This window comes from Hypanus sabinus, chromosome 19 (genome assembly GCF_030144855.1).
Source record: "Hypanus sabinus isolate sHypSab1 chromosome 19, sHypSab1.hap1, whole genome shotgun sequence".
In the NCBI taxonomy this organism is placed as follows: domain Eukaryota; kingdom Metazoa; phylum Chordata; class Chondrichthyes; order Myliobatiformes; family Dasyatidae; genus Hypanus; species Hypanus sabinus.
The window spans coordinates 57,909,927-57,925,969 of NC_082724.1; the positions used below are offsets into that span (position 1 = coordinate 57,909,927).

The window sequence follows — 16,043 nt, forward strand, 5'->3', positions numbered from 1 at the left end:
AGACCTCATGTTCAGTGACAGCAATCAATCAATAAATCTGTATCTTACCTTGCTCTCCACCAGCGACAGCAAGATCTGCTCCATAACATCCATCACTGCTGGGACTGAACTCTGAATGTGTCCAACCATCACACCAATTGCCACGCGTGACATCTCATAGCTGAGATTTGTGTTCTTACGAACCAGTTCAATCAGCTCGGCTCCAATAGTTTTGGGAACAGAGACAACAGGCTGGCCTGCCTCCGCTTCAGGTGATGACATTGCTGGAGTCTCCTTGCCCTGACTTGCACAGTGCACATTTTCAGCATTCAAGTCGATAAGAGTGGATGCTTGAACTGGGCCACTGGGATTGTAGGCATCAATCAAATGTCCTGGTATTGCGTCTCCACAGGGAGGGATGCTGGTTGGATATTTAGGAGCAGAAAAAGTGCTTCGAGTTGGGAGGGGTGGAGGGGTTGTCGAAGGACTGGAAGTGACTGTGGACTGCTGCAGTTCAGGCGAGTTGGAGGAGCCAGTATACAGGGTATCAAGAGAAGCTGTACTCACAGACGAAATAGTTGACACGTTCTGTGGGGAGTCTTCTACAGTCTCTGAAAACAATTTTAGAAAAAAATAAGGGAAAATCTGGAGAGAGCTGATGCTAGGTAACAAACATTGCTGTCTTCCCACAGAAGAGTTTACAAGAGAAAATGATTCCCAAATCAGATACAGGTATTGAGAAGGGCTGACAACATTCAGATGAAGCAAGTCACTGACAGACTGGGTTGTATCCTTGTTACCTGGGGTGAAAACTGCCTACAATTTGAAACTTCTGACTCTCAAGGGTACTGGCTAACTATGAGACAACAAACATGACAGGCCCGGGCAGTGGGTAAACATTTGGGCAAAATAATTTTAAAATAAACGAGTTCTCTAAATTGTAGCTTAGTCATTGTGAATTGTTTCTGAATAATTGGCTGAAGAATTGGAGAAAGGGGCAGGGATTCAGATTTTGAATCATTGGGACCTCTTCTGGGACAGGTGTAACCTGTACAAAAGAAACAAGTTGCACTCGAGTCCAAGGGGAACTAACATCATTATCGGCTGATTTACTAAAGCTGCTGGGAGTGGTTTAAACTAATATAGCAGAAGAATGTGAACCAGCTGAGGGTGAGCCAGCAGGTTTACAAGTAGATGATGCAAGGGCAAGCCAATGATTGGATACAACTGCAGGCAGAGCAAAGAGTTCAGCTGTACCACAGAGGCAAAATTTAGAAGGATGAAGAATGGAGGGCAGAAGATACAGTATTTAAATTCACATAGCATTCAGAATAAGGTGGCCAAGCTTGTGGCACAACTACAGATTGGTCGGTATGACATCATTGAGTCGTGGCTGAAAAGGCCGCAGCTGGGAGCTTAAAATCAAAGGATATACTTTGTATCGAGAGTACAGGCAGGAAGGTAGTGTGGCTCTATTGGTAAGAGATGGAATTACATCTTTAGAAAGAGGTAACATAGGGTCTGAGAATGTTGAATCTTTGTAGGTGGAGTTAAGAAACTGTAAGGATTAAAAAAAACATTATGGGAATCATATATAGGCCTTCAAATAGTAGCCAAGATGTGGGGGATGAGATTGCAAAGGGAGCTGGAAAGGGTAAGTCTTAGAGGTAACATCACAATTGTATTGGGGAACTTCAATGTACAAGGGGATCAGAAAAAATCATATTAGTGTCAGATTGCAAGAGAGGGAATTTGTTGAATGCCTACAAGATGGCTTTTTAAGAGAAGCTTGTGCTTGAGCCTACTCAGCGAAAGGCTAGCTTAGATTGGGTGCTGTGTAATAATCCAAATCTTATTAGTCAGCTTAACGTAAAGGAACCCTGAAGAGGTACTGATCATATGATTGAATTCGTGCTGCAATTTGAAAGGGAGAAGCACAAATTACATGTACCAGTATCACAATGGAACAAAAAGAATTACAGAGGCATGAAAGAGGAGCTTGGCCAGATTGATTGGAGGGGGATACTGCTGAGGATGGCAGCAGGACAGAGATGGCTGAAGCTAATGGGAATAGTTCACAAGGTGCAGGATAGATGTGTCCCACAGATGTAGTTGTTCTCAAATGGCAGCGCTAGGCAACCGAGGCTGACATGGGATGTTAAAGACTGCATAAAAGCAAGGAAAGGGCATATAAGGTAATAAAAGTGAGTAGGAAATTGGATGATTGGAAAGCTTTTAAAATCCAACAAAGGGCAAGTAAAAAAGAGTTATATGAAGAATAAAAGGGAGGTGACAGTTGATATTGGACCACTGGAAAGTGATGTTGATGAGTTTGTAAAAAGGGGAAAAAAAATCGCAGATGAATTTAAGTACTTTGCTTCAGTCTTCATTTTGGAAGACACTAGCAGCGTGCCAGACATCTGTGTGTGTCAGAGAGCAGATGTGAGTGCCATTGCTATTACAAAGGAAAAAGTGCAAGACAAACTGAAAGAGTCTAAGGTGGATAAAGTAGATGGATTACATTTTAGAATCCTGAAAGAGGTTGCTGAAGAGATAACAGATGCATTGGTCATGACCTTTCAAGAATCACTTGATTCTGGCATGGTGCCAGAGGACTGGAAAATTGCAAATGTCACTCCACTTTAAGAAGGGAGGAAGGCAAAAGAAAGGAAAATTTAGGCCAGTTAGCATAACCTCAGTGGTTGGGAAAATGTTGGGAGTTTATTATTAAGGATGAGTTTTCAGGATACTTGGAAACTAATGATAAAATAAGTCCAAGTCAGCATGGTTCTTGAAAGGGAAATCTTGCCTGACAGATCTGTTAGAGTTCTTCAAGGAAGTAGCAAGCAGGGTGGACAGAGGAGAAGCAGTAGATGTCATTTCTTAGCTTTTCAGAAGGCATTTGATAAAGTGTCTTACATGAGGCTGCTAACAAGATAAAATCCTATGGCATTACAGGAAAGATACTGACAGGCAGGAGGCAGTAAGTGGAAATAAAGGGGGCCTTTTCTAGTTGGTTGCCAGTGACTAGTGGTGTTCCTCAGGGGTCAGTGTTGGGACCACTACTTTTCACATTGTTTCTCAGTAATTTAGATAGTGGAATTAATGGCTTTGCGGCAAAGTTTGTGGATGATACGAAGATAGGTGGAGGGATAGGTATTGCTGAGGAAGCAATGCAATTGCAGTATGACGTAGACAAATTGGAAGAATGGGGAAATAAGTGTCAGATGGAATACAGTGTTGGGAAATATATGATAATGTGTTTAGTAAAAGGAACAATAGTGTAAATTATCTAAATGGGGAGAAATTCAAACAACAGACGTGCAAATGGGTTTAAGAGTTCTTGTTCCAAGACTCCCAGAAGGTTAATTCACAGATTGAGTCTGAGGTAAAGAAGGCAAATGCAATGTTGGCATTTGTTTCTAAAATAGAACATAAAAACAAGGAGATAATGCTGAAGATTTATAAGACACTAATCAGGGCACTTGGAGTATTGTCAACAGTTTTGGGCCCTTTATCTCAGAAAGGATATATTGTCATTGGAGAGTATCTAGAGGAGGTTCACGAGGATGATTCAGGGAAAGAAGGGCTTAACGTATGAGCAGTGTTTGTTTGCTTTGGGCCTGTACTCACAGGAATTTAGAAGGATGCATGGGGATCTCATTGAAACCTACCAAATGTTAAAAGGACTAGATAAGGTGGATGTGGAGAGGACATTTCTTCTGGTGGGCGTACCCAGAACTAGAGGGCACAGCCTCAAGATTGCATCCTTTTAGAACAGAAGTAAGGAGGAATTCTTTTAGCCAAAGACTGGTGAATCTGTGGAATACTCTGTCACAGACTGTGGTGGGGGTCAAATCCATGGATATATTTAAATCGGAAGTTGATAGATGCCTAATTGGTTGGGAATTCAGGGGAATTAAATCCTAATTGGTGAGAGGGCAGGTGTATGGGGTTGAATGGGATCTGGGAAATAACAGAGCGGACTCAATGGGCTGAATCACTTAATTCTGCTTCTATGTTTCATGATCTTATGGTATCTTTTTATTTTTTTTTTGCTCAGTATAACAAAACTTTCAATTTCCAGATACATTTACATTTCTTCCCCTCATGGATATCAGCTAACAGAACATTTTCATCAAAACATAGACATCACCACAACATCCTATACAAAAGCCCTTATTAGTAGAGCAGATAGGTTTACATCTACATACTGCGGAAAAGCTTGCCATGTTTTATGAAAACTTATTTGGTTTTGAGTTTACTATACATGTCAAAAAGTCCAAAGGAATGTATTCCATGATTAATTTTCGCCAACCAAAAAGTCCAGGAGCCTTATCGGATATCCAACAAAGTAATAAGTTCTTCCTCGCACAAAAAGTCAGGATGTTTAGAAGTTTTTCCTGATGTGCATTAATAATGCAACTGCTGGGTAAGCCTAAGAGAAAAGACACTGGGTCCAGTTCAAGCTCCATCTTCAGAATTGTTCCATTTCACCCAAAATATCACTCTAGTATGCCTGAAGTTTGGGACAAGTCCAAAAACAGTGGTTGAAAGTTCCAGTATTTACTTTACATTTAGAACACATTGGAGAAACCCCCATCTTACATTTCGAGAGACAATCTGAAGTCAGATGGGCTCTATGCAGAATTCTGAGTTGCAATGCTTTAGTTCTATTATAAACTGAACTTTTCTTTGCATTATCACAGATGTCGTCCCATGTTTCAGTTGTAATTTTACTCCCAGCTCTTCCTCCCAGACCCTCCCCAGCTGCTCAGCTTCTCCACAAGAACATTCCCTTCAGGATGCTGTAAAAAGTACGAATGGAGACTTCACCCTTAGAACAAAACACCCTCTTTTCTATGTTAGGGTTATAGAAATCAGTTAACAATGATTTTTTTCTGTATATAATCTCTTATCTGAAAGAAACGAAAAAGATCCTTGTTAGGTATGTTAAATGTCTGTACTATTTGACTAAAATACATCATCATTCCTTCATCAAGCAAATCTCGAGGAGACTGCCTCTGTCGATGTAGCAGTAATTTTGGTTTTTTTTTTGTAATTTATTTTTTTATTGAAGTTCATCAAACAAACATTTCCATAAGATGTATTTAAGACATTGTACATATATATCATATAAATCAAAAAGTCTTCACAAAGTATTTATCTGAGTTATACACGTATAAAAAAGAGTGGAAAGAAAAAACAAGTAAAAGGAAAGAACTATGTACAAGTAGGGAGTGATCTTTTTTTTTACAACAGATTCATTGATTTGTGAGAATAAAATCAGGCCTATGAGGCATTATGTAGGCATTTTTCCCAGTATGAATCAAATTGTTCCAGCTTATGATTAACAGATGCTGTTATCTTCTCCATTTTGTAAATGTCCATTGTAATTTCCATCCATGTATTTAAAGTTGGGCTCTCCTGTGATAATCTTTTCCTAGTAAGAATCTTTATACCAGCCACCAACAGTATATTCATTAAATATTTATCTCTTTTCAACCATTCGAGGTATATATCCAAAATATATGGTCTTACTCTCCAAGGGGAATTTCACATTTAAAGATGTCTTGTAGGGCATTGTGTATCCCCCTCCAACAGTTTTTGATAACAGGGCGGTCCCAAAAAATATGATAATGATTTGCATTTTGATTTCCACAATCTCTCCAGCAAACAGGGAGGTTACTCTCGTAGGGGGTTTCTGAGGGTGTAATAAAATATCTTATCAAGTTATTCCATCCAAACTCCTTCCATTTCTGTGAATTGGTACACTTCCATTGATATCTCCACACTGTTGTCTATTCTTCCTCAGATATAATTATCCCTCCTTCCTTTTCCCATTTTGTTTTAACGTATGAAGTCGAATGTATTTTAAGATTTGACAACCCCTTATACATGCTTGAAATGATTCTACTACCATTATCTGAATTATATGCTTTTCTAAAGAGCTCTATCAAGCATGTATTTGTCTTGGTTACATTTTTAAGCATCCTATTAACACATTGTCACATCTGTAAATACCGATAAAAATCTTATTTTTCTAACAAGTGTTTCTCTTTAATCATTTCAAAACTGAACAGTATTCCTTCTTTTATTATATTGCAAAGAACTGTCATCTGCATAACAAGCCAATTTATGTTCTGTCCCTTTAAAAGTAATTCTGCTGATATCTTCATTTTGTCTGATGTATTGAGCTTATGGTTCCAGATATAACGTGAAGAGTAGTGGTGACTATGCACAACCCTGTCTCGTGCCCCTTTCTAGGGTAAGACTATTTGATAAATATCCATTGATTTAAATCCTAGCAGTAGCATTGTCATATAGTGTCTGTATAGTTTTAATAATTGTGTCTTGAAAACCAAATCTATGTAAAACTCTGTAAAGAAAATTCCAATTAACCCAATCAAAAGCTTTTTCAGCGTCCAAGCTTAACACTATTGCTTCGATTTTATTTTTTTGTATATGATCCATAATGTGAAGTGTCCTTTGTATATTGTCTTGAGTCTAGTGTTGTCATAAAAAACCTGTCTGATCATTACGTATCGGTATGGGTAGAAACTCCTCTAATTGTTTGGCCATGTTGGAGGTAAATAACCTATAATCTACATTAAGAATCGATATTGGTCTAACTGACCCACATTCCATTTTATCCTTGCCTTCTTTTGGTATAGCTAAAATTATCGCTTCCTTCCAACTGGGTGGCATTTGTGCCTTTTTTAGAGCCCAGTTCAGTGTGGGGAGTAAAGCTCATTTTTAAATTCTTTGTACCATTCTGCCATATACCCATCTGATCCTGGTGACTTGCTTAATCTAAGCCTACTAATTGCAGCATTTAATTCAACTTCAGTTATGTCAGCAGTCATCCTTCTATTTTGTTCTTCGCTTAAAGTGGGTAACTCTAGAGAATTCAAGAAGGTGCCAATTTGGGTTATGCTTCCCCCTGGAACTTTGGAATATAGTGTTTTGTAAAACACTTCAAAAGTTTCTTGAATTTTACTTAGCTTATTTTTTAATCAGTTTCGTTTTTGGGTCCCTATTTTCTGCTTTCTTTTTTTTTCAGTTTTCATGCCAGTATTCTTGTAGATTTCGATCCACTTTCATAATGTCTCTGTTTCAGAAACACTAAGTTTTTCCTGATTTCTTACATAGCCAAACTATTTATTTCATTCCTAATTCTTTCAATTTCCCCTAATGTATCCTGTGCCAAATTCAATTTGTGTTTTTTCTCTAGTTCCTTCAGCCTATTTTGTAATTCCTCTAATGTTTTATTCCTTATTTTTTTTCTTATATGAAGATATCGCTATAATTTTCCCTCTTAAGACTGCCTTCAGAGTATCCCATAGAGTGGGAGGTGAAACCTCTTTGTTATCATTAAATTCTAAGTAGAGACCAATTTCTTTTTTAATTTGTTTCTTAAAGTATGGATCATTGACTAGAATTGGAATTAATTTCCAAATAGTATTCTTTGGTTGTAGGTTAAAATCAACAGATAAAATATATAGGTGCATAGTCACTTACATCTATTGTCCCAATTCCACAGGTGTTTATTTTGTCTTTGTGTTTTCCAAATATTATGAAATAGTCTATTCTTGTATAGACAGAAATGGGGGGCAGAATAATGAGTGTAATCCCTTCTGTTGGGGAAAAGGTCCCTCCATATACCAATTAGACCAGCACCCTCAAAAAGTGTATTAACTTTCTTATGTAAGGATTTTGTTTCATAGGTTTTTTTCTATTGACAGAGTCTAACTTTGGTTGTAATTGTAAATTTAAGTCTCGCACACATCAGGAGACCTTCTGTTTCCATTACCATAATATTAGTAATTTTCTGAAAGAAACCAATATCACTTCCTGGGGGTGCATATATATTCAATAGAGTAACTGAATTCCCCCTTACCAGAATATATCTGCCTTCTTTATCTCCCATTTCAAATATTTTTTCAAAATTTAACTTACTTGAGATAAGAATAGCAACTCCTCTCCTATGTCCCAATTTATACGAGGAGAAAAACAGATTAGTGAAGCCCATTCTCTTTAGTTTTTTATGCTCATTATCAGTTAAATGAGTTTCCTGTAAATATACTACATGGGCTTGTTCTTTTTTCATTTTAGATAAAATTCTCTTACGTTTTATTGGATTTAATAGCCCATTTACATTAAAAGAAATGAATTTTACCTTGTCCTTAGCCATCTGTATTTATCTGTCAATGTATCATTGTAATTAGAATAAAACTTAATTGATCTACTCCCTAAACAAATAAGAACCAAGAAACTCAAATAATAACAAAAATGGCAACGAACGTGTGATTCCAAGGCTGAAGTCTCTAGTAAATGACCCTACGTTGAGCTAGAGGAAATGTCTAGCTGTGGGGGTTAACCCCTCCTACTTATGAGTTGAGGGCCCCCATTGCAGTATTCATAAAAGTCAGTGAACAAATCCATTACACAGAGAAGATTTCCGTGTACCCCTCCTACATATACATATGTATACGCACAAATATATATATATATATATATGTATGCATACATATATACACACACATTACACACATACACATATATGCACACACACACACACATATATACATATTCTGATTTTGGTGGGGGAAAAGGAGTAAGTGAGCGAATAAAGAATAACAGCTAAGTAATATAAAATCTACATTATAATAAGTATTTCTCGAGATAGGTATATCACCGTGTACTTTTGCTTCTCAACATTTTTAAAGTTAGCCAAACCTTATGGCTCTTCTGAAGCGGGTGAGGACTGTCATTGGGAAACTCCCGGTCTCTTCCTGATATGTTTCTCTTGGCCTCCTCCCGTCTCCTGCCTTCTCGTTTCTCGCACTATTTCCCAAGCCGAGCGGGACAATTCCTCAGCCAGGCTTTCCTTTGTTTTGGTCATGCTGACGGGCAACCCTCTGGACTTCATGTCTGTGGTCGCCTCTTCCACCGTCTGGTACAACCGCGTCCCGTTGTCATAAAACACTCGAAGTTTAGCAGGGTATGGAGTTTGAAATCTAATCTTATTTTGCTTTAATACTACCTTTACTTCGGAATATTCTTTGCGTTTCTGGAGGACCGCGGGGGGGGAGGGTAATCTTGATCGAAATATATTAATTTATCCTCTAAAAACACTCTCTTCTTACCCCAGGCCCTTCGTAGAATCTCCGCCTTGGTGCTGTACCGAAGGAATTTTATTATTATTGAGCGTGGCTTTCTATACTGGGTAGGTTTTGGGACCAACACGCGCTGGGCTCTTTCGACTTCCAGCTTCAGAGCCGGGGGAAGATCCAGCGCGTCCCACAGTAACTTTCCGACAAACTGCATTATAGATGAGCCCTCTGCTCCTTCGGTAACATTGTAGATTCTGATATTTTTCCACCATGATCTTCCCTCCAGGTCAAGCAGTTTACCTTCTTGGTGATGTATTATTTTTATTGTCTTGCTCAGTATCCATTCCACGTTTTGAACGCGATCTTCCACCTTCTCGATGCGAGTCTCTGCCACTGCTATTTTTTGATTAACGTTGGCGAGCTCTGCCCTAATATCACGGAGCTGCTGCTCTATTTCTTTCCGGAACTCCCTTATCTCTTTCAGGATTTCGAAGACATTCGCCGCTTCGGCTGAACGAGGCCCAGCAGCCACCTCGCTAGCACACAGTCCGGTCGGAGAGCCACTCGCTGCACTCCTCTCGGACTCAGGCTCCACAGTGTCACTTTTTTTATTTCCATTTCTTCTCCCCATTCTTGCCCCTCTTTTCAGTTCAAATATTTTTCGAAAAATATTATATTTGATGGGTTAATGGGGCTTAGTACACGTTTTTCCGGAGGAGCTAGTGATTTAAGCTGCCATTCTCGACGATGACATCACCGGAAACTTCAGCAGTAATTCAGTGCTGCTCTTAGCTTTCTCTCTCTCCCCCCCCCAACTTAAATTTTGAATTCATAATTTTTAATTGCTGATTCTTGAAGGAGAGTAATACGTTTACAAGAAGTGGGAAGAATTTGCATGAATCTACTGACAAAGGGAATGGAAAAGGTAATGGAAAAGGAAAGATACCGAAGGAAAGATCTGAAGAAATGCCATCATGGGCTGAAGACATCGTTTGGACACTGAATTTAATTCAAGAACAGATTACGGTAATTAAAGATCAACTAGAAAAGAATAATAATGAAATGAAGTTCTTTCTGGGAAATCTTAAAAGATGTGGAGACTCAAGTTACTAAACACAAAGAGGAATTGAAGTTAACCAAGCAGAAATTGTCTGAAACTACAACCCGTTTGCAAAAATATCATGATAAGATTATAGATTTAGAAACCAGGTCTCGGCGAAACAACATAAGAATCATTGGATTGCAAGAAGCTGAAAATGGAGTTCTAACAGTTTACTTTGGTAAGCTCTTTCATACTTTATTTCCGACCATTTTATCAAAGCCGCCTGCTATTGAAAGAGCACACAGACTTTCGAAATTTAAAAACTCAAGCAGACCAAGAGTTATTTTGGTTTGTTTTCATCACTTTAAAATTAAAGATCAAATAATGCGGCAGGCAAGAAAACAGAGAGTTTTCAGATTCAATGGGTCTGAGCTCCGTTTTTATGAAGATTACCGGAAACAAGTAATGGTACAATGATTAAGATTTGCTTCGGTAATGAGACAAGCATATGATAAGAAATTATTTCCCTCTCTGAGATATCCAACAAGAATGAAAGTTTCGCTTCCAATTCTTCTCTACATATTTCCTTCGATCCCAAAGCCGCGTTGGATTTTGTTCAGGCTATACCTATCACCGTCACCAAATTACTACCGAATGAACTATCTGAAAAACTGTTTGATTATTTGTATATTATTCATAGTTTAAAAAGAAGATATATGAAGGCTAATTGGATATTTTATTGAGAGATTAATAAAAGAAGATAAGAAAACCTGCTTATTATTATATCCTATTGGATTTTTTTTGGAAAGAAGATTTACGGCTCAAGTTTGACTCTTTAAATGGCTAATTAGATATTTGACTGAGATAGAGGGATTTGTTCCTTTTATCTAATATTTGGTTTTGATGTTTCTTTTTGTTGTTACTTAATTTACTAACTGGTAGTTTTCTTTCCTATTTCCGGTTTCTTTATATATATATATATCCGGGAGGGTTTAGTTACTTATGATATTACTAATTAATATTTCTGTAAATTTAGTTTGGTTAAATATACGGAATTATCAAAGATGGCGGTGATGAGGAATACAACCATATAGAAAACACACATGCTCCGGAACCACCCAATGGGAAAAAAACCTTCTAACTCTAAACCTGCCTACCCTCCCAAAAGCTCGAAAAAAGGCAAAAAGGAAAAAACCCTTCTTTTTTAAATCTGTTTTATTATAGCAATATATAACCAAATTTAATAGTTTTCTTAGAAATTTAAAGCTTAATTTAAGATGGTACTGGTTTTTCTCTTTAAGAGATTATATTATTTTGGTTCTTTTTTGTTTAATACATGACGGAATGTAAACACTCGCCTTTGCTGAGATGTTACTGTTTTTCTTGCAAGGTCATCTTATTTTTTCTGTACAGGCACTCGCTGGTGGGGGGGGGGGGAGGAGGGAGGGACGAGACTGACAGAGCGGCCGTGGCTTTGCATCTATCTTAGTTTGCTTGCCTTTTTTCGAGCTTTTGGGAGGATGGGCGTGTTTAGAGTTAGGAGTTTTTTTTCCCATTGGGTGGTTCCGGAGCACGCGTGTTTTCTATATGGTTGTATTCCTCATCACCACCATCTTTGATAATTCCGTATTGGTATGTGCTCTGCGCATATATAAAGTAAATTAGAATAAATTTATACTATGGCAGTCAAACGGATTAATGTAATAAGTTGGAATGTACGTGGTAGAATGTACATTCTATCAAACAAAAATTCTATCAATCGATTCCAACCTGATATAGTTTTTGCTCAGGAGACACGTATCAAGGTGGGAGATCAAAATAGGTTTTTTAGATGGTGGAATGGCCTGCAGTTCCATGCTGCTTCGCAAAGTAAAACTAAGGGCGTATCTGTCTTTATTAAATCTAGTATATTTACTCAAGAGGATATGGAATCAGACTCTAATGGGAGATTTTTAATTGTTAAAGGAGTGATTTTTAATAGAAAGATTGTTTTAGTTAATTTGTATGGTCCCAATTTAGATGATCCTACTTTTTTAAAAAAAGTATTTGCTTTATTGCTAGATTTAAATGAGTATATGTTAATAATAGGTGGGGATTTCAACTGTTGTTTAAATCCTTTGATTGATAAGAGTTCAACTAATCAGAGACTTCCAAATTGCTCTGCATCAGTTATCAACTCCTTTTTGATCAATTTTGGGTTGATCGAATTATGGAGGCATATACACCCTGATAATAGAGAATATTCCTTCTTTTCGCATGTCTACAAAAAATATTCGAGGATTGATTATATTATAGTTGATCCCCACCTTTTGCTTAATGTTAAAAACTGTGTATATGACGCTATTGCTAGGCAATAGCGCCTTTGATCATGCGCCTTTGAGTTTGTCCTTTGAACTTGACGATTTTTTGAATATGAATTTGTCATTTTTGTCTGCCTACCATGGCGCATATCTCAGACTTTATTGCAAAACTCTGATTTTATCATTTTTATTGAAAGCCAGATAAAATATTTTTTTTCTTTTTAATGATATAGGAGGTATGTCCAAATTAATTATATGGGATACATTCAAAGCATTTTTATGTGGTCAGATTATTTCTTATTCAGCTAAACTCAAAAAACAGACAAAAGCAGAATTAGATAAAATTTCAAAACAAATTAAAAATTTAGATAATGTCTATGTGCTTTCCCCTAATGTTGACTTATTTAAAAAAAGGCATGGAACTTCAATCACAATATAATCTATTATTAAGTCATCCAAAGGTTATCTACTTAAGTTAAAGAGCCAATTTTGTATGTTTGGAGATAAAAATAGTAAATTACTTGCTTTTCAATTAAAATCGGCTGGAGCCAAAAGGCAAATTTTGAAAATTCGTAGAAAGGATGGTACCTTGGCTCAGGAATATGAAGAAATCAGTAAGATTTTCCAAGATTTTTATACTGGACTTTATAAATCTCAATCTTCAGTAGATTCTTCTGAAATGAATGTTTTTTTACGAAAGATTGTTTTCCCTAAAATTTCTGCTGAGGATCAAAAAACTCTTGATGCCCAAATTACTGAATCCAAAATCCATAAAGCTATTTTTTCAATGCAATCTGGTAAGGCCCCAGGACTTGATGGTCATCCTGTAGAATTTTATAAAAAAGTTTGGAAAACTGCTTTCTCCATATATGTTGGAGATGTTTAAAGATTCTTTTGTGAAAAGTGAATTACCCTCTCCTTTCTATGAAGCTTTTGTTTCTTTAATCATCAAAAAGGATAAAGATCCTACTGATTGTGCCTCATACAGACCTATTTCATTACTGAATGTTTATGTTAAGATTCTCTCAAAAATAATGGCTAATCAGTTGGAGAGTTTTTGGGAAAAATCATTTATAAAGGGTCATTATTCTTTTTCAAATGTTTGGAGATTATTTAACATTATATATTCGCCCTCTTCTAAAACTCTACAATGTGTTATATCTTTGGATGCTGAAAAAGCATTTGATCGAGTGGAATGGAAATATTTATTTAATGTTTTAGAAAAATTTGGTTTTGGGATTAATTTTAATAATTGGATATATAAAGCTCCTGTTGCTACTGTTGTCACCAGTAACTTTAGGTCTCCCCTTTTTCAGCGATCACAGGGGGCAAGACGAGGTTGTCCATTAAGTCCTTTGTTATTTAACTTAATATTAGAACCCCTCGCTATTGCTCTTCGTGAAGCTAGAAAAATTCATGAGATTTTTATGAATGGGACCATGCACAAGATTTCTCTTCATGCTTATGATTTATTGGTATATATATATATCTAAACCTGAAGAATCTATTCCTGCTTTGCTAAAATTATTTGACAAATTTGGAGATTTTTCAGGATATAAAATAAATTTTAGTAAAAGTGAATTACTTCCTTTAAATGAATTTGTCTCTATACATTCCTTTCAAAATTACGGATTCTTTTAGAGTCCTCCTTTAGTGGACTCTATGAAGTACTCATTTAGTAGATGGAGCCCACTTACATTTTCATTTGTTGGTCGTATTCATATAGTTAAAATGATGATTTTACCGAAATTTTTATATTTATTTCAGAATATTCCTGTTTTTTTGACTAAGAAGTTTTTTTGATCAGACTGACTCTATTATTCTATTTTTTATTTGGGATAATAAAAGACCAAGGATCAGTAAAAATCATTTATAAAAGTTGAAAAAGGACAGAGGTCTCACTTTGCCTAATCTAAGAATGTATTATTGGGCTGTTAATTTGCGATATATATCCTTTTAGTTATATTGGGGTGATAGAAATGACTGGCCAATCTGGGTAGACCTGGAACTGAGAGCTATGAAACAGTTTTATTTAACTTCATTATTAAGAGTTGCTCTACCTATACAATTACTAATTTAAATTGCTAATTTAAATTTAAATTTATATCCTGTGGTTAAGCACTCTTTACAAATTTGGCTCCAGTTCCGCAATTTTTTTTAATCTTAAAAAATTTAAACTTGATAGTATAATTTATCGTAATTACTTTTTTAAACCTTCCTGGAGTGTTCCAATTTTTTTACTTTGGAAAAATAAAGGAATTAAGTTCTTTTTGGACTTACTTAAAAAAGGCAGATTGATGGCTTTTGAACAATTAGTCGATAAAAATTCTCTTTCATATTCACATTTTTTACAATATCTTCAAGTTAGACATTTTTTACAAAAATATTTAAGTAATTTTCCTTAGATATTGGAGGCTGACTTGTTAGATACTATTATGAATATGAACCCCTTGATGAAAGGTTCTATTGGAAGAATTTATAATTTATTATTACAATGGGATAAGCGCCCTTTACTTAAGACTAAACAGAATTGGGAGCAAGAACTCAATTTGACTTTTATATGGGAGGATTGGACGCAGATTCTGAAGTTGGTTAACTCTTCCTCAGTCTGTGCTAGTCATTCACTGATTCAATTTAAAATTGTACATTGTTAACATTGGACAAAAGAGAGACTTTCTAAAATATTTCCCAATGTCGACAAGTATTGTGATAGATGTAAAACTGAGGTAGCTACACTGACACATATGTTTTGGTCATGTTCTAAATTAAAACTGTTCTGGAAGTCAGTCTTTTTGACAATTTCTAAAGCACTTAGAATCAATTTACAACCTAATAAATTGACTGTGCTTTTTGGAATAATTCCTCAAAAGTATTTCTCTGTCTGACCAACATGTTATTGCATTTGTTACATAGGAGGGCCATTTTGTTGAAATGGAAGGATATATCAGCTCTTACTTTGTCATAATGGTTCTCTCAAGTGATGCTGTGTCTTAGCTTGGAGAAAATTAGAAGTCGAACCTTTGAACCTTTATTTGATTTTGAGAAGAGATGGGGCTCATTTGCTCGTTACTATCATTTCAGTTAACTTATAGATTTCCTCCATGATCTAAGTGTAAATTTTGATTTGATATATTTTTTCTTCTTGTTGGTGGTTTGATGTTTATTTTTAGAAGCTTTCTATATGACGCATGGCTCCAGGGTTGTGCCCTCAATGGGTTCTTTTTTTCTCACTTTTCTTGTGTGTTGTTACTTCGATGTACCTGTGTATTTTTGAATAATAATAATACAACGATTTGGAAAAAAAAGCAAGAAACAAAGAAACAAATCTCCAAATGGAAAATACCCTTAGAAATCGGTTATTGGAGTGAAGGGTGATATTTTCGCTGTGTTGCCCTCAATTTGTCGCACCACCCTCCAAGCCCTGATTGTTATTGTTATTGTTATTGTGACAATTGTAATTGCTATTGGATTGTGACAATATTCTTAACTAGTTTCAGCTTATTGAAGTAAAGCAAATTAATAAGAGGGCATTTTGCCTGTGAAGCTTCAATGTCTAGCCAAATTGAGGAGGGGTCCCTGCAAACTCAGTCAGCCACATAAGATAAA

At 36.3% G+C, this 16,043-nt stretch overlaps 1 protein-coding gene across 3 annotated transcripts in view; it reads right to left on the bottom strand.

The window, feature by feature from the left end:
- Nucleotides 1-16,043, bottom strand: part of LOC132377949 (NCK-interacting protein with SH3 domain-like) — a 213,071-nt gene that overhangs the window by 75,279 nt on the left and 121,749 nt on the right. For all 3 annotated transcript variants that reach the window (XR_009506852.1, XM_059944474.1, XM_059944473.1), the window contains one exon: nucleotides 49-590. Coding sequence is in view for 2 of the 3 variants with exons in the window: in XM_059944474.1 (XP_059800457.1) it covers nucleotides 49-590 (542 nt within the window). In the remaining variant the exon portion in view is untranslated. The remainder of the gene's footprint in view (nucleotides 1-48; nucleotides 591-16,043) is intronic.